General features: G+C 45.2%; 1 protein-coding gene across 1 annotated transcript in view; it reads right to left on the reverse strand.

Annotated features, from left to right (window-relative positions):
* Positions 1-18110, reverse strand: part of PLCB3 (phospholipase C beta 3) — a 79299-nt gene that overhangs the window by 2398 nt on the left and 58791 nt on the right. Inside the window, 13 exon segments of the mRNA XM_070766218.1 lie at positions 977-1063; positions 2948-3005; positions 3118-3207; positions 4929-5005; positions 6198-6354; positions 7281-7461; positions 9297-9332; positions 10666-10798; positions 11014-11105; positions 13244-13348; positions 14186-14285; positions 15570-15731; positions 16922-17076. Coding sequence (XP_070622319.1) covers positions 977-1063; positions 2948-3005; positions 3118-3207; positions 4929-5005; positions 6198-6354; positions 7281-7461; positions 9297-9332; positions 10666-10798; positions 11014-11105; positions 13244-13348; positions 14186-14285; positions 15570-15731; positions 16922-17076 — 1433 coding nt within the window.

The following is an 18110-nucleotide window of genomic DNA, read 5'->3' on the forward strand; positions in this document are numbered from 1 at the left end:
CCTACTTGGTAGGGAAAGCAAGTAGGATGCTTGGCTGCATAGCTAGAGGTATAACAAGCAGGAAGAGGGAGATTATGATCCCGCTATATAGAGTGCTGGTGAGACCACATTTGGAATAATACTGTGTCCAGTTCTGGAGACCTCACCTACAAAAAGATATTGACAAAACTGAACGGGTCCAAAGACGGGCTACAAGAATGGTGGAAGGTCTTAAGCATAAAACGTATCAGGAAAGACTTAATGAACTCAGTCTGTAGAGTCTGGAGGACAGAAGGAAAAGGGGGGACATGATCGAAACATTTAAATATGTCAAAGGGTTAAATAAGGTTCAGGAGGGAACACAAGAACAAGGGGACACAATCTGAAGTTAGTTGGGGTTAAGATCAAAAGCAACGTGAGAAAATATGATTTTACTGAAAGAGTAGTAGATCCTTGGAACAAACTTCCAGCAGACGTGGCAGATAAATCCACAGTAACCGAATTTAAACATGCCTGGGATAAACATATATCCATCCTAAGATAAAATACAGGAAATAGTATAAGACTAGATGGACCACGAGGTCTTTTTCTGCCGTCAGACTTCTATGTTTCTATGTTATACATTTGAGGGCGATGTGGTCTCTTATCTGACTGTTCCTGAGTCCTGAACTCTTTCCATAGATCTAGATCCTCCTCCTCCTCCTTTACAGCCTGAGAAACTATGGAGGGTCACTTGTGAACCTCTTTCTCCACCCATTATGCAGTCCAGGGCTCAGCTGTCTCTTATCTTCCAGTTACCTTAAACTACATTCATAGAATCTAGCACATCTGAAAGTACAAATATCCCACTGTCTCCTTTACAGCCTGAGAAAGTAGGGAGGGTCCGTTCACCCGTTATGCAGTCGAGGGCTCAGCTGTCTCTTATCTGACTGTTCCCTCGGCCTCATCTCCCAAGGTCCAAGATTGGTCATGGTTGACCCTTTGTAAAATCACCCACCCGTGGTTCCTCTTCCTCAATCAATTGCACCATTTCCTGGTGTCCCAAAAGTAGCTTCTCCTGGCGTCGCTTCTGGGCTTCTTCAAGCTGGAAGATTGGAAAGTATTAAAAAAAAAAAAAAGATAAAATAAGCCAAGGGATAAAAGAACAGGTCTGGCAGGACCCAGGGGAAGAGCCTTCTCTGTGGTGGCTCCGACCCTCTGGAACCAGCTCCCCCCTGAGATTAGGATTGCCCCCACCCTCCTTGCCTTTCGTAAACTCCTTAAAACCCACCTCTGCCGTCAGGCATGGGGGAACTAAAACATCTCCCCCTTGCCCATGTTGTTTTGCTGTTTGATTGATTGTGTGCTTGTTTTTTACATATATTGGGATTGTTTTATGAATTACTTAACTTAAAATTGTAATTGGATTGGTGGGCATTGGATTTGTCACTATGTACTGTTTTTTTTTTTGCTATTGTAGTGAGCCGCCCCGAGTCTGCGGAGAGGGGCGGCATATAAATCCAATAAATCTAATCTAATCTAATCTTCCGGGTTCATCGGCTAGTTCACTATCAATTCTTTTTTCTAGGGCAGTGTTTCCCAAACTTGGCAACTTGAAGAGGTCTGGACTTCAATTCCCAGAATTCCCCAGCCAGCACTCACTAGCTGGGGAATTCTGGGAGTTGAAGTCCGGATATCTTCAAGTTGCCAAGGTTGGGAAACACTGCTCTAGGGGAAATCAAAATTGCTCTGTTTTGTTTGCTCCAATCAATAGACTACTGCAAGGTGATTGCCTTGGGACCGCCCCTTCAAGACCATCCAGAAATATTCTCCAATTCAGAATTTGGTCTTAGATTAATCCTGAAGATGGGGTGGGGTTTTTTCCCCCCCATTTTTGGAGGTGTGTGTTTGTGTGTGTGTTCAGCTCAACTCAAAGCGTCACTCCAATAAATTAAGATTTATCTGGAATTGTATCCTTCTCCCCTTCCTTTCTATACATTTGGAGAAATTTGTAAACTTTTAATTAAAAAAAACTAAACAATGTCGTTTGGCGGGACCCAGGGGAAGAGCCTTCTCTGTGGCGGCCCCGACCCTTTGGAACCAACTCCCCCCAGATATCAGAGTTGCCCCCACCCTCCTTGCCTTTCGTAAGCTCCTCAAAACCCACCTCTGTCGTCAGGCATAGGGGAATTGAGACGTTCCCTTCCCCCTAGGCTTATAAAACTTATGCATGGTATGTCAGTATGTATGATTGGTTTCTTAAATTGGGGTTTTTTAAATTAACTTAAATATTAGATTTGTTTACATTGTATTATTATTGTTGTTAGCCGCCCCGAGTCTACGGAGAGGGGTGGCATACAAATCTGATCAATAAATAAATAATAAATAAATAAATTTAGTTTACTATTTGAGGCGTGGGATGACACTTCTTTACAGTAGTGTTGTGGTGTGTTTTGTTGTGCGAGGACAATACAGTGTTCCCTCGATTTTCGCGGGGGATGCGTTCCAAGACCACCCGCGAAAGTCAAATTTCCGCGAAGTAGAGATGCGGAAGTAAATACACCATTTTTGGCTATGGACAGTATCACAAGCCTTCCCTTAACACTTTAAACCCCTAAATTACCACTTCCCATTCCCTTAACAACCATTTACTCACCATTATTACTGGTACTCACCATTGAATAAGACACTTAGTGATCCTGATATTTATAAACATAATTATTTATTAACAATAATTATTATTTTTCTTATTTATTTGCAGAAATTATTAGTTTGGCGATGACGTATGACATCATCGGGCGGGAAAAACCGTGGTATAGAAAAAAAAACCCCGTGATGTATTTTTTAATTAATATTTTTTGAAAAACCGTAGTATAGGCTATCCGCGAAGTTCGAACCCGCGAAAATCGAGGGAATACTGTATAGCGCCTTTGGCTATTGTTCTCGCAAAGAAAAGAAATACAAAAATGCTGGATTGTTAGACGCTTACCCTCCGAATGGAGTTTACGGACTCCGTGATATGCCTTCTGTTTATCTCAGTTAATTCCCTGGGGAGAGACAAACCAGGTTAAGGACAATCCCTCACTTGCTTGGCTCACCCGTACAAACAAAATACCGTATGATTTTGGCTTATTATTCCGGCCTCCCGTCTTAACTCACACATCTTTTTTGCTCCTCTCGCGAGACTTCGCTTCCGTAATACTGTTGTGCCGTTTCCGATCCAGGATTTTCTGAAGTTCCTTCTTCTCTCTTAACAGAAAAAAAGCAACGGCGGGGGTTATAAATGATCTTTTCTCTCCAGTCCTAGAAAGTTTTGTCCAGGCGGTGAGAGTTAAAACTTTTATTATAAAAGTTACAGTTTTTATTTTCACTGTCCTGGTGGACAGTTTTTCCCCAAACAGGGCAGTGAAATTTAAAAACATGGCTCCAGGCCTATGAGAACCATTGTGCAGGTAGCCCCGGACTTACAACAGCTTTGCTTAGTGACTGCAACAGCTTTGCTTAATGACGGCCTCCCCAGAGTCAGGTGGTCCAAATTCAAATGTTTGGCAACCGACTCCTATTTATGATGGTTGCAGTGTCCCAGGGTCACGTGATCCACAAAGTCATCAACCAGATTCACTTAGCAACCTTGTTCCTCCCTTAACAACGGCCTTGATTCGCTTAACAACTATGGCAAGAAAACTCCTCCAGTGGAGCAAAACTCAACTTGTCTTGGTTACAGCAGTGGGTGGCTCCGGTTTGGCCCGTTTCTGGGAACCGTAGCGGTGGCGGGAGGCTGCACCCACTCACCTCAGATGCTCCACCCACGTTTATTATTTATTTATTTTATTTATTGGACTCGGGGCGGCTAACAACAGTAATAAAAAAACATCATGTAAATCCAATACTAAAAACAACTAAAAAACCCTTATTGTAAAACTAAACATCCATACAAACAAACATACCATGCATAAATTGTAAAGGCCTAGGGGGAAAGAATATCTCAGTTCCCCCATGCCTGACAGCAGAGGTGGGTTGTAAGGAGCTTACGAAAGGCAAGGAGGGTGGGGGCAATTCTAATCTCCGGGGGGAGTTGATTCCAGAGGGCCGGGGCCGCCACAGAGAAGGCTTTTCCCCTGGGCCCTGCCAAGCGACATTGTTTTGTTGACGGGACCCGGAGAAGGCCCACTCTGTGGGACCTAACCGGTCGCTGGGATTCGTGCGGCAGAAGGCGGTCTCGTAGACAGCCTGGTCCGGTGCCATGAAGGGCTTTATAGGTGATGACCAACACTTTGAATTGTGACCGGAAACTGATTGGCAACCAATGCAGACGGTGGAGTGTTGGTGTAACATGGGCATATCTGGGGAAGCCCATGATAGCTCTCGCAGCTGCATTCTGCACGATCTGAAGTTTCCGAACACTTTTCAAAGGTAGCCCCATGTAGAGAGCGTTGCAGTAGTCGAGCCTCGAGGTGATGAGGGCATGAGTGACTGTGAGCAGTGACTCCCGGTCCAGATAGGGCCGCAACTGGTGCACCAGACGAACCTGGGCAAACGTCCCCCTCGCCACAGCTGAAAGATGGTTCTCTAATGTGAGCTGTGGATCGAGGAGGACGCCCAAGTTGTGGACCCTCTCCGAGGGGGTCAATAATTCCCTCCCCCCAGGGTGATGGACGGACAGATGGAATTGTCCTTGGGAGGCAAAACCCACAGCCACTCCATCTTATCAGGCATGCGCAGAAGTGTCACATACATGCTTGAGCGTGGACTCAAATGCTTTAGAACCCACTACTGCTTGGTTACCTACAGAAATTTTGGGATCAATTGCCTAGAAGGGAAAGTAACAGCCTGACCAGGGGCAAAATATTTTTCCGAAGTCCTTAAAACTACACTCTGGAGGGAACCAAAGATGGCGGGATGAAAAGAAAGGCGAAATTCCCACGCTCCTCGTCCAGGGGCGTGTCATTTCTCATGGCGTTACGACTCACTTCTCGCTGGTTTCTTTCAACTTCTTCAGCTGCGCCGTCTGATAATCCTGAGCGATTTCTCTTAAGCGCTGCTGGGCCTGAGGAAGAAGCCAAAAGAAAGAAAAAACATGGAATTTAAAAAAAAATCTAGCACATATTCGGGTCAGGTGTACGTTAAAAGGCTGGTCAGTTACAGGCCATCTCCGACTTACGACAGTTCACTTAGTGACCGTTCAAAGTTACAAGACCACTGCAAGTTATTTATACATATATTCCATGCGTTAGAATTATTTGCCGTCCATCTCGCCTCAAGGTGACTCCTCAGGACTGGGGTGCAGATTTATCGGTTGTTTATCAAAATTATTTATTACGGTGTTTCCCTGAAAATAAGACCCTGTCTTATATGTTTCTTTTGAACCCTGAAATAAGTGCTTGGCCTTATTGCCATGCACTCAAACGCCCCATTGAGCTTATTATCAGGGGAGGTCTTATTTTGGGGGAAACAGGCTAGATAGGTAGGTAGAGATGTGTTCCCAAAAATATATTTTTTTGAATATTGAAATAACATCTTGGCTTTATTGCCACCCACTCAAAAGCCCGATTGAGCTTATTATTTTGGGGAAAACAGGATAGATAGATAGATAGATAGATAGATAGATAGATAGATAGATAGATAGATAGATAGATAGGTAGGTAGGTAGGTAGGTAGGTAGGTAGGTAGGTAGATGTTTTCTGAAGAATATATTTTTTTGAATATTGAAATAAGATCTTGGCTTTATTGCCATCCACTCAAAAGCTCGATTGAGCTTATTATTTTGGGGAAACAAGATAGATAGATAGATAGAGATAGATAGATAGAGAGAGAGAGAGAGAGAGAGAGAGAGAGAGAGAGAGAGAGAGAGAGAGAGAGAGTGTACAACGCCAATTGTATTTCTAACTTATTAATCATTATGCCTTCTTTCTTTATACATTTTTCTACAAACCAAGAAAACCTTGTATAGCCAATCAGATGTTAACAAAAGAAAATTAAAAACAAAACATAAACATATATGAATTTCAGATTTCTTCCCCCCCCCTCTAAATAGTACGTTCCCATTTTGTTTTTTACTTTAAAATAAGGTATGTGTACTGTGCATAGGGATTTGTTCATAGTTTTTTTTTTAATAGTCCGGCCCTCCAACAGTTCGAGGGACAGTGAACTGGCCCCCTGTGTAAAAAGTTTGGGGATCCCTGGCTTAGCCAAAGGATCAGGGCTGGGGATGGAGGCCACTGTGTATATATATCGGATACCTGGTGCAGGTGGTCTCGCTTCAGTTCCCTCTCCAGCTGGTGCTGGGCCTCGCGGAGCCGTAGCAGGCCCTGCATCTGCCATTCCTGGCCATCGCTCTTCCGCTGGGTGTCTTCGTGCTCCTGGCCTTGCCGGGCTCCCTCCAAAGAGCTTTGAGACCTACCAACAAGGAAAGACACGGGAGCTGCCTTCCATTATCCCGGGGAACGAAGAAGAAATTTGTTCTAAAACCTTTTCTGCATGGGAAAAAATATGCTCTAAATCTCATTTTCTGCATGTAAAAAAATAGTTAAATTTCCTGTTCTGCATGGAAAAAATAATCTAAATTTCCTGTTCTGCATGGAAAAAATAATCTAAATCTCATTTTCTGCATGTAAAAAATAGTCTAAATTTCCTGTTCTGCATGGAAAAAATAATCTAAATTTCCTGTTCTGCATGGAAAAAATAATCTAAATCTCATTTTCTGCATGGAAAAAAATAGCCTTAATTTCCTGTTCTGCATGGAAAAAATAGTCTAAATTTCCCTTTCTGCATGGAAAATATAGTTTAAATTTCCTGTTCTGCATGGAAAAAATAATCTAAATCTCATTTTCCGCATGGGAAACCTGCTGTTAATCTCCATTTTGGCCGAAGTTGTTGCTGTAAATCTTCTTTTCTGCCTAGTAAATCGGCTTTAAAGCCTCTTTTTCTGCATGAAGCACCTGCTGTAAATTCCCTTTCTGGCAGAGAGAATCTGTCCTACTTTCCAATTTCAGCATGGAAAAATTGCTCTAAATGTCCCTTTCAGTGGAGAAAAACGGCTGTAATTCTTCCCCGCATGGCAAATCTCATCCAAATCTCTTTCTCTGGGCTTCTGTGTGTTCGGCACCAGCCAAAAACCTGGTATTCTCACCAGATTCGTATAATTTGCCTACCGCTGAAAATGTGAGCGTGCATGTGCCTTTCTGCGCATAACCTTTGCTCGTGGATTGCACAGATGTGTAGAAAACGGGGCTGAATAGGAGGGCGTAACGCCAGATCGGGTGGGCTACCAGTTTGTCCGAACCGATACGAACCGTCTGAATATACCGCTTTTGGATTCTCACCCTTCCCGGCTACGCAACCGGCTCCTTTCCAGAGTTAGCTGCGTGTTCTGCTTTTTGTTGAGGCTGCAAATTTTCTTCATGTGCTTGCGGCGGAGCTCCTTCAGTTCCCGATATTGCTTCTTCAGCAGCTTCACGTAAGCCTTCTGCTGCTTCAGCTCTTCCACGGACGGCGGGGAGACCTCTGGGAAGGAAGGAAGGAAGGGTTTGCGGCAGCGGTGGGATTCAGAATGGCTTAACAACCGGTTCTCTGCCCTAATGGGTGGGTGGGCATGGCCAGGGGTGTCTGACAGGTAGCACTCGGCCTCCTGCACCCCCCCTGGCAGCAAAAACGGGCCATGTGTGTGTGTGTGTGTAAACATGCCATCCCATGCACCCTGTTTTGGGCCTAGTAGGCCTCCCTGCAGTCTCCTGAGAACAAAAACAGGCCCATGGGGGGGGGACCATAACCCCCTGCACCCTGTTTTGGGCCTAGCAAGCTCCCTGCAACCTCTTAGGAGTGAAAACGGGCCACAGGGCTCCAGTTTGGGCCTAGTAGGCCTCCCTGAAGTCTCCTGGGAGCAAAAACAGGCCATGGGGGGGAACACAACCTCCTGCACCCTGTTTTGGGCCTAGAAAGCTCCCTGCAACCTCCTAGGAGTGACAACGGGCCACGGGGCTCCAGTTTGGGCCTAGTAGGCCGCCCTGCAGCCTCCCAGGAGCAAAATCAGGCTGCAGGGGGGGCACAAGCCCCCCACAGCCCATTTCGGGCCCAGCAGGCTCCCTGCAGCCTCCTAGGAGTGAAAACGGGCTACAGGGCCCCAGTTTGGGCCTAGTAGGCCTCCCTGCAGTCTCCTCAGAACAAAAACAAGCCATGGGGGGGAACACAACCCCCTGTACCCCGTTTTGGGCCTAGGAAACTCCCTGCAACTTCCTAGGAGTGAAAACAAGCCATGGGGGCTGCAGTTTGGGCCTAGTGGGCCTCCCTGAAGACTCCTGGGAGCAAAAACAGTCCGTGGAGGGAACACAACATCCCACACCCCATTTAGCCCCAGGAGACTGCATCCCTGCAGCCTCCTAGGAGCGAAAATGGGTCACAGGGGTGCAGTTTGGGTCTAGTAGGTCTCCCTGCAGCCTCCTGGGAGCAAAAACAGGTGGCGGGGGGAGCATAACCCCCCCCCCATAGCCCATTTCTGGCCCAGGAGGCTCCCTGCAGCCTCCTAGGAATGAAAACAGGCGGCAGCCTTTGCATTTTGGGCCTAGTAGGCCTCCCTACACTTATCTGAGAACCAAAATGGGGTGTGTGGGGACTACTGGAAGGGGAAGGGCGGGGATGGGCCAGCCAGCAATTTAAGCACCGATTCACCCGAACTGGCCGAATTCTACCACTGGTTTTTCAGAGTCCAGCAAGAAGGACATGGGAGGAGAAGAGAGCGTGAGACGAGAAGGGTGACCATCATGCCATCTCCTGCTTCTCCGTTCTCAAGTTTCTCTCCGCGTCAATGTGGCTTAGGAACTTGGGTGCATTCTTAAAACTGTGTTCGATTTATATGCTGCCTGCCTCACTGATATATATCAACTTTAGCAGCTTATGAGATAGGAAATTTCAATAGACACACGGCCCTCAAATGTACGACCACAATTGGCAATTTCCATCGCTGCGTTAAGGGAGTTGTGACCATTTTTTGCCAGGGTTCTTAAGCAAATGACGGCCGTTCAGTGAATCATGTGGTCGTGAAGCGGAGAGGGGCGGCATACAAATCAAATAAATGAATGAATGAATGAATGAACAAATAAATCTGGTTCCTTTCTACAACCTTGCTTTTTGGAAATTCGCCAATGGCGGTCACGTGACCTCAGAAACCACAACCGTTGTTAAAGATATGCCGGTTGCAAAGTGTCTGGATTTTGATTGGGTGATTAGTGGGAAGGCTGCAACGGTCGTAAGTGCGAGGACCAGTCATAAGTCATAACTTTACATTGCTGTCAACAGGCATCGATTGGTGCTGAGGGGAGTGGCCAAAATACCCTCATTCTTACCTGCCAACACGCTAGCAATCAGGTCATCCCTCTGCCCTGGAAGAGGAGGAAAAATGGACTTTTAGAGCCGTTTAAAATCTGATCTCACAACTGAGGTTGGTTTTAGTTAAGGGAACTAAGGGATAGTTGAATTTTGATTATTTTTTGATAACAATTTCCTTTTAGAAATAGTATTTAATTTGTGCTTAGTATTAGCAATGGTATTAAGCTCGATAAAATTTGCCAAACGTATGCATGCATCGGTAATACAAATGAAATTTATTAATGAGTTTCATAAATTGATATATTGATAAGTATTAATGACGGTTATTTGTTTATTTTTAGAATTTAATAATAGGCTACATAAGGTTTGTTTGATTTTTTAAAAAATCTATAAAGAGAGGCTTAGTGTTGAAGATAAATAAGAGATATCATTTGTATTAATTACTTAAAGGAATACAGTGATACCTTGTCTTACAAACTTAATTGGCTCCGGGACGAGGTTCTTAAGGTGAAAAGTTTGTAAGACCAAACAATGTTTCTCATAGGAATCAATGGAAAAGCGATTAATGCGTGCAACCCCAAAATTCACCCCTTTTGCCAGCCGAAGCGCCCGTTTTTGCGCTGCTGGGATTCCCCTGAGGCTCCCTCCCATGGGAAACCCCACTCCGGACTTCCGTTGCCAGCGAAGCGCCTGTTTTTGCGCTGCTGGGATTCCCCTGCAGCATCACAAAAACACGGAGGTCCGGAGGTGGGGTTTCCCATGGAGGGGAGCCTCAGGGGAATCCCAGCAGTGCACAAATGGGCGCTTCGCTGGCAACGGAAGTCCGGAGGCAGGGCATCCCAGCGGCAGCGGTGGGTTTGTAAGGTGAAAATAGTTTGTAAGAAGAGGCAAAAAAATCTTAAACCCCGGGTTTGTATCTTGAAAAGTTTGTATGACGAGGCGTTTGTAAGACGAGGTATCACTGTATTCGTGATCAAATTAAAATATAACAAAATTGGGTTATCTGGATGACAAAATTAGAAATTTTTGGGCAATTTGGACAAATGATGTATAGTGAAGTTAAATAAGAAGTAACTTAGAATTCTTCTTTGTGATTATATAGGTTATACTAACAAGATGCTGCCTTCTATTGTAATGAAAATAGATGGTATACTGCATTTTATTATTCTATGTGGAGGAAATAAAAAAATTAAAAAAATTACACACACACCCCAAACAAAATTGGGGTTGGGGAAAAACCAGGGCCCCCCATTCTTCAAACCCCTCCAACTTTCCCACGGCGGGTGAAAAGACCCCTTCCTCCCCCACGCCCCAATACCAGCAACCAGCGGGAATTTTACGGGGCAAGGCAATGCCTCGATTTGGGGGTCTTCTTTTGGTCTTTACCTTGACTGGGGATGATGCTGGGGGTCCGAGATTTGGGTAGCACATCCGGGAGGGGCTTCTGGACCTCTCGGGGTGGCCCAGTGCTGCAAGAGGGACTCCGCAACAGGGATTCCTTCGGCTTCTCCACGTTCTCCTGCCCAAGGGGAAGAGAAATTGGGGGGACTATCAGCATCCTCTCGCTCCCTGGGACAATACTAGCTGTGCGATGCCCGCTGGGACCGTCTTTTCTAAAAAACTGACCCGTCGACATAATGCAAGGATGTCCTGTGGATTTCCACCCCCCACAACGGTAACCTCTCTGTCTCGTTGCACGTCGTTTTCCTTTCCGTCCCGTCTAGGAATGCTCACCTCGCTCTCCTCCATCAGGGCGGCCAATTGCTTGGCTCGTTGGTCCATTAAGCTGACGTGCTTAATTGGGTTAATTAAAGCCTCGGCGTAATCTGAGGAGGGAAGAGAGAGAGAGAGACGTAAACCCCACTGCTTTCCTAAATAATAACAATAATTAAAGAAACAGGGATTGGGTTTAGACAGGGATTAGACAAGGATTAGACAGGGATCGCCTTGCTTTCTCTGTCACACTCCCGCGCAGTTGTGTGAGACTGTTGTTAAGTGGCTAGGTGAGTTTTGCCCCCTGTTTTACAATGTTTATTGCCACCGTTGTTTGTATTTGTATTTATTAGATTTGAGTCTCCGCAGACTCGGGGCGGCTAACAACAATATGAAAAGACAATGTAAACAAATCTAATATTAAAACAATCTTAAAAACCCCAATTTAAAGAACCACTCATACATACAAGCATGCCATGTATAAATTCTATAAGCCTAGGGGGAAGGGAAAGTCTCAATTCCCCCATGCCTGACGACAGAGGTGGGTTTTAAGGAGCTTGCGAAAGGCAAGGAGGGTGGGGGCAACTCTGATATCTGGGGGGAGCTGGTTCCAGAGGGTCGGGGCCACCACAGAGAAGGCTCTTCTCCTGGGTCCCGCCAAACGACATTGCTTAGTCGACGGGACCCGGAGAAGGCCGACTCTGTGGGACCTAACTGGTTGCTGGGATTCGTGCGGCAGAAGGCGGTCCCGGAGATATTCTGGTCCGATGCCATGAAGGGCTTTATAGGTCATAACCAACACTTTGAATTGTGACCGGAAATTGATCGGCAACCAATGCAGACTGAATCACGGCTGTTGTTATCCTTTCTGCTTGAGTTTCCGTTAATGATCCCTGTCAGAAGCCAGGACTTATATCAAAGAATAATAAGTGTTTTAAGACTGCCATACAAGGAGTTACTCCACTAAGTTATTCTCCAGAGCACCTGTGGGTAGAACAAGAAGCAATGGGTGGAAACTAAACAAGGAGAGAAGTAACCTAGAGCTAAGGAGAAATTTCCTGACAGTTAGAACAATTAACCAGTGGAACTCCTTGCCTCCAGAAGTTGTGAATGCTCCAACACTGGAGGTTTTTAAGCAGATGTTGGATAACCATCTGTCTGAAGTAATTTAGGGTTTCCTGCCTAAGCAGGGGGGTGGACTAGAAGACCTCCAAGGTCCTTTACACCTCTGTTGTTGTTGTTGTTGTTATTATTATTATCAACAACCCACAACAGTCTTTAAGGGAGATATTTGTTACGTGTGCTTTTGCCCCATTTCCTTTCTTGCCACCGTTGTTAAGTGAATCACTGCCGTTGTTAAGTTGGTACACACTCTGTGGCCTGCACTGGCTGCTGATCAGTTTCTGGTCACAATTCAAAGTGTTGGTCATGACCTTTAAAGCCCTACATGGCATTGGACCAGAATATCTCCGGAACCGCCTTCTACCGCACAAATCCCAGTGGCCGATAAGGTCCCACAGAGTTGGCCTTCTCTGGGTCCCGTCGATCAAACAATGTCGTTTGCCGGGTCCCAGGGGAAGAGCCTTCTCTGTGGCGGCCCCGACCCTCTGGAATCAACTCCCCCCGGAGATTCGAACGGCCCCCACCCTCCTTGTCTTTTGCCAGTTACTCAAGTCCCACCTATATGGCCAGGCATGGGGGAACTAAGACATCTCCCCCAGGCTTATTATATTTCATGTTTGATGTGTATGTGCTGTATGGTTTTTAATTGTTGGGGGTTTTATATATTTTATTATTAGATTTGTTCCATTGTTGTAGTGTTTTTATTGCTGTTGTGAGCCGCCCCGAGTCTTCGGAGAGGGGCGGCATACAAATCTAATAAATTGAATTGAATTGAATTGGTACCCCAGTGTGAATGAAGTGAATCTGGCTTCTCCATTGACTTCAATCTCAGACGGTCACAAAAGCTGATGACACTGTGACCGTCGTAAATATGAATCAATTACCAAGCGCCTGAATTTGGATCACGTGAAAACAGTCCTAATTCTCTCTCTATATATATATTTTTAATGCCGTTGTACGGTTGATCGGTCACTAGACAAACAGGTTGTAAGTCGAATGCTACCCGTGTGATTTTCGTTGGCTGGTTTTGGTCTAGCTGCCAGGGCTGACGGCATCACAGGGACACCCCCCCCGGGACTCCGCCCCATTCCCAGGAAGGACCCACCCACTTTCCCCCCGAGCCATTTACTTTGATGGTCATCGGGAATGTAGTCGCAAGCTTCTGTGTAGACCAGCAAGGCTGGGAGATAGAGGGGCTGGTTGTTTTCGCTGCGCAGGCAAATATAGTGGTATCCTGAAAAAGAGAAAACAACACACAGACACACACACACACAGACACAATTAGCCCAGAAGTGTTAAGAAGGAGACAGAACTTCAGCTCAAGTCCTGATTGACAGTATCTTCAGATACTGTGTTGGTTATTACCTATAAAGCCCTACATGGCTTAGAACCAGGCTATTTACGGGACCGTCTCCTGCCAAATAGCTCCCAGCGACTGATTACAGCCCACAGGGTTGGTCTTCTCCGGGTCCCGTCGACTAAGCAGTGTCGGTAGGTGGGCCCATGGGGAAGGGCCTCCTCTGTGGTGGCCCCGGCTCTTTGGCATCAACTACCTCCCCCAAGAAGTCTGTACTTCCCCCACCCTACTGGCTTTCCGTAAGGGCCCGTGAGACTCACATCTTATTCCAGACAAGATACAATTCGATTGGGATGTTCGATAGTGTGGTTTTAGTGGATTATTTAGGGTTTTAAAATACTTTTTGTTGTTAGTGGGGGACGAGGGGTCCAATCCTGAAATTAACTTTGGCACTAGGGGAAGGGGAGGAGGGATAGAAGAGCTCACCTCCACGGGGAAGGGCCTTCTCTGTGGCGGCCCTGGCTCTTTGGCATCAACTACCCCCCCCAAGAGGTCTGTACTGCCCCCACCCTACTGGCTTTCCGTAAGAGCCTGTGAGACTCACATCTTATTCCAGACAAGATACGATTCGATTGGGATGTTCGATAGTATGGTTTTAGTGGGTTATTTGGGGTTTTAAAATACTTTTTGTTGTGAGTTGGGGACGAGGGAGGGGTCCAATCCTGAAATTAACTTTGGCGCTGGGGGTAGGGGAGGAGGGATAGAAGAGTTTACCTGCCCGGATGTCGGAGACAGGCAGGATCCGATGGCCTACAAATTTGCCTCCTTCCTCAAAAACCGCGATGCGCAGCGAGGCGAGGGTTGGCAGCACGACCTAGGCAAATCGAGAGGAGAAAGAATTGTTGGAAGGAAGTGCCGAGTTCAGATTCGCTCTCAGCACACATTCATTCGTTGTATTTATTATTTGCGTTTACAAACCAGAGCATACAAAACTTTCGCCTGACCAATTCTTGAATACAGCTCATCTGTCTGGAACCCACACCGCATTTCGGACATCAACACTCTAGAAAATGTCCAGAGATACTTTCCGAGAAGAGCCGTCCGCTCCTCCACTCCCAACACAATACCCTACGCAACTAGACTCACAACTCTAGCTTTAGAAAGCTTAGAACTACGTCGCCTTAAACACGACCTAAGCAGAGCCCATAAAACCATCTGCTACAACGTCCTTCCTGTCAATGACTACTTCAGCTTCAACCACAACAATGCAAGAGCACACAATAGATACAAACTCAAAGTGAACCGCTCCAAGCTCGACTGCAGGAAATACGACTTTAGTAACCGTAAGTAGTTGATGCGTGGAACTCACTACCGGACTCTGTAGTATCATCACCTAACCCCAAAAAACTTTACCCTTAGACTGTCCACTGTTGACCTCTCCCGATTCCTAAGAGGTCAGTAAGGGGTGTGCATAAGTGCACCAGTGTGCCTTCCGTCCCCGGTCCTAATGTTTCTCTCTTACTAGTATCATGTGTATAAATAGTGTTATATCTTTGTAAATGATCAATACATATTTGACAAAACAAATAAATAAAAAATAAATACATAAATGTATATGCCGCACATTCCAAAAAGGACTCAGAACGGCTAACAATAAATAAACAGTAAATAAAACAGCAATAAAAATATAGCAATAAAATCCACAATAAAATAAAAACAACAATATCCTAAAAAAAAAACACACATACTTGCAGTCAATCCTAATTCCAGGCCTGTCGGAAAAGTCAGGTCTTGATGGCTTTCTGGAAGACCGGTAGGGGAAAGATACTATGGATTTCTCAGTGCAGTTGATTCTAAAGGGTCGGAGCCACCACAGAGAAGGCTATTCCCCAAGGCCTCACTAACCAACATTGTTTGGCGGATGGGACCTGGAGCAAGCCGACTCTGTGAGCCCTTACACACACTCCTGCACACATACACAACCTTTGTAAATTGAGGAGGAAAAAGGACAATTCACCTCAAAGAGTCAAAGTTTAATTTCTGGGCAGAAGGTCAGCAAAAAAAGTTGAAATCACACTCGGCACATGCTCAGATGTTCAGAGCTTCGAGGAACATCAGCATTGCCCAAAATGCAGCTCTTTGATTTTGCCACGCTCACCTTCTGGAAGACAAAAGGCTCCTCGTCCCAAACGGGGTTGAAGGAGTTGCCCTGCGAGGTCCGAGTGCGGAATTTGCGCTTGGTGTCCACCGGCAGCCCAAACATGTCGACCTCGACGTAAATGCCGATTCTCTTGTCGGAGAGGAACTGCCCGGAGATGATCTAAAGATGGAGATAAGGAGATGATGCGTTTACTGGCTTGAAAATTAAAACTCTGGTTGAATTCACCGGCCAGTTTCCGATAGATGCTCAGAAAAGCTCTCTTCCGCTTAGCCCACTAGGTCAAATAGGGTTTGCTTGCCATTTTTTCCCCCTTTCTTCTTTATTATAACTAGTTTAATGTTTTGAACAAGAAAAATAAAGAAGAACAGATGATAATATTTCAGATAAGAGAAAAAAAAAAGTAAAGGAAGGAAAAAATGGAAGACAAAAGTATTCCTTCATCTTTCTCTCACTTCCTTTTCCTTCTTTTCATTCATTTCTTCTTTTCCCCTTCTTCCATCCTTCCTTCCCTTTTTGCCTTTCTATGTTTTCTTTTCCTCCCTTTTTCCTTCCTTTTTTCTCTCTCTCTATCTCACTCTCCTACCTTTCCCTGGCTTCAGTCTCTTTCTCCCTCTTTTCTTCATTCTTTTCCTTTCATCCATACCTTCTATCCTTCCATTCCTTCCTTTCTCTCTCCCTCTCTCATCCACACCTTCCTTCCTTCTTCTCATCCACAACACATTCCCAGTCCTTCTTTCCATTTCCTCCTTTCTCTCTCCCATCCACACCTTCCTTCCTTCCATTTCTTCCTTCCTTTCTTTCTCTCTCATCCACACCTCCCTTCCTTCCATTTCTTCCTTCCTTTCTTTCTCTCTCATTCACACCTTGCTTCCTTCTTCTCATCCACAACACATTCCCAGTCCTTCTTTCCATTCCCTCTTTTCTCTCTCTCATCCACACCTTCCTTCCATTTCTTCCTTCCTTTCTCTCTCTCTCATTCACACCTTGCTTCCTTCTTCTCATCCACAACGCATTTCCATTCCTTCTTTCAATTCCTTCCTTTCTCTCTCTCTCATTCACACCTTGCTTCCTTCTCATCCACAACACATTTCTATTCCTTCCATTCCCTTCTTTCTTTCTCTCATTCACATCTTCCTTCCTTTTCATCTACACATTCCAGTTCTTTCTTCCTTTCTCTCTCTCATCCACACCTTCCTTCCTTCCTTCTTCCTTCCTTCCTTTCTTCCTTCCTTCTCTCCCTCCTCCTTTTCCCCCTTCCTTCCCTCCCTCCCCTCAAACTCACAACTGAGCGGTATCTACACAGTTCCCACCCAATTTCACGCCCTCCCTGCCCCGCCATGCCTTCGAACCTTCACTCTGACGGTGTTTGCCACAATGCCGTCGACAATATCTTCGGTGAACGGGTCGAAAAACTTGTCCGAGCGCCGCATAAACTCTGGCTTGAGCAAGTAGCCGCTCCGGCGATTGTACTCAAAGATGCCCAGGTTCAGCTGCATTGGCAAGTCTGCACAGAGGGGGGGGTGATACCAAAATGCAAAGCCAGGTTACTAGTCCTCTTTATACCAGCCGACGGCAACAAGCAAAAGACCGCCGGGTGCACACTGTGTGATCCACACCTTCCCTTATATTTGGAGGCGAAGATGATTTCTAGCGGCTCGCCTTTTTTATTGAGAATTTAAAGCTTTTTGCTCTGTTTTAGGGGCTGACAGGAAGCTTAAAAAAAACGTGGAGGAAATTCGTTGATCAAAGTCACCCGCTCTTTGGCCAAGGCACCGAAAACGTTTTATAAAAACATAAGCACATAAAAACAAATTTGAATTTTAGTCCTTGTATGTAAAGTGTAAAAACTACACATCACTGTAGTAGCTCCGTCTTAGCAGTTGCCCAGTTGTCGTTAAACTTATGTGCCTTACAAATGTAAGAAATCAAGTGAACAAGAAATAGAAATTTTGGATCCAAATCCAGACATGGGTGGAAGAAATATTGGATTATAAACTTGAGATAAAACCGGAAATGTATTTACTAGGCATAATCAGAGGCAAACATAGTAAAGAAAACTATTATTTAATAAATCACTTACTCACAGCCGCAAGATTAGCTTATGCACAAGTATGGAAACAAGAAAAGACTCCAAATAAAGAAATGGTGATTAAAAAAATATTAGACTGCGCCAAATTTAGCAAATTAACATACGAGATACAAAACCAACAAAATAAGGACTATTATAGAGTGTGGGAGAAAATATACAACTGGGTGGAAATTAAGAAAAAGGTATAGCAAATAGAATTGTAAAAGATAAATTTTTATATACAGTGTTCCCTCGATTTTCGCGGGGGATGCGTTCCGAGACCGCCCGCGAAAGTTGAATTTCCGCGAAGTAGAGATGCGGAAGTAAATACATTTTGGCTACGAACAGTAACACAAGCCTTCCCTTAACACTTTAAACCCCTAAATTGCAATTTCCCATTCCCTTAGCAACCATTCAGATTATTACTCACCATGTTTATTTATTTAAATTTATTTAAAAAAATATTTATT

This window comes from Erythrolamprus reginae, chromosome 13 (genome assembly GCF_031021105.1).
Source record: "Erythrolamprus reginae isolate rEryReg1 chromosome 13, rEryReg1.hap1, whole genome shotgun sequence".
Taxonomy (NCBI): Eukaryota; Metazoa; Chordata; class Lepidosauria; order Squamata; family Dipsadidae; genus Erythrolamprus; species Erythrolamprus reginae.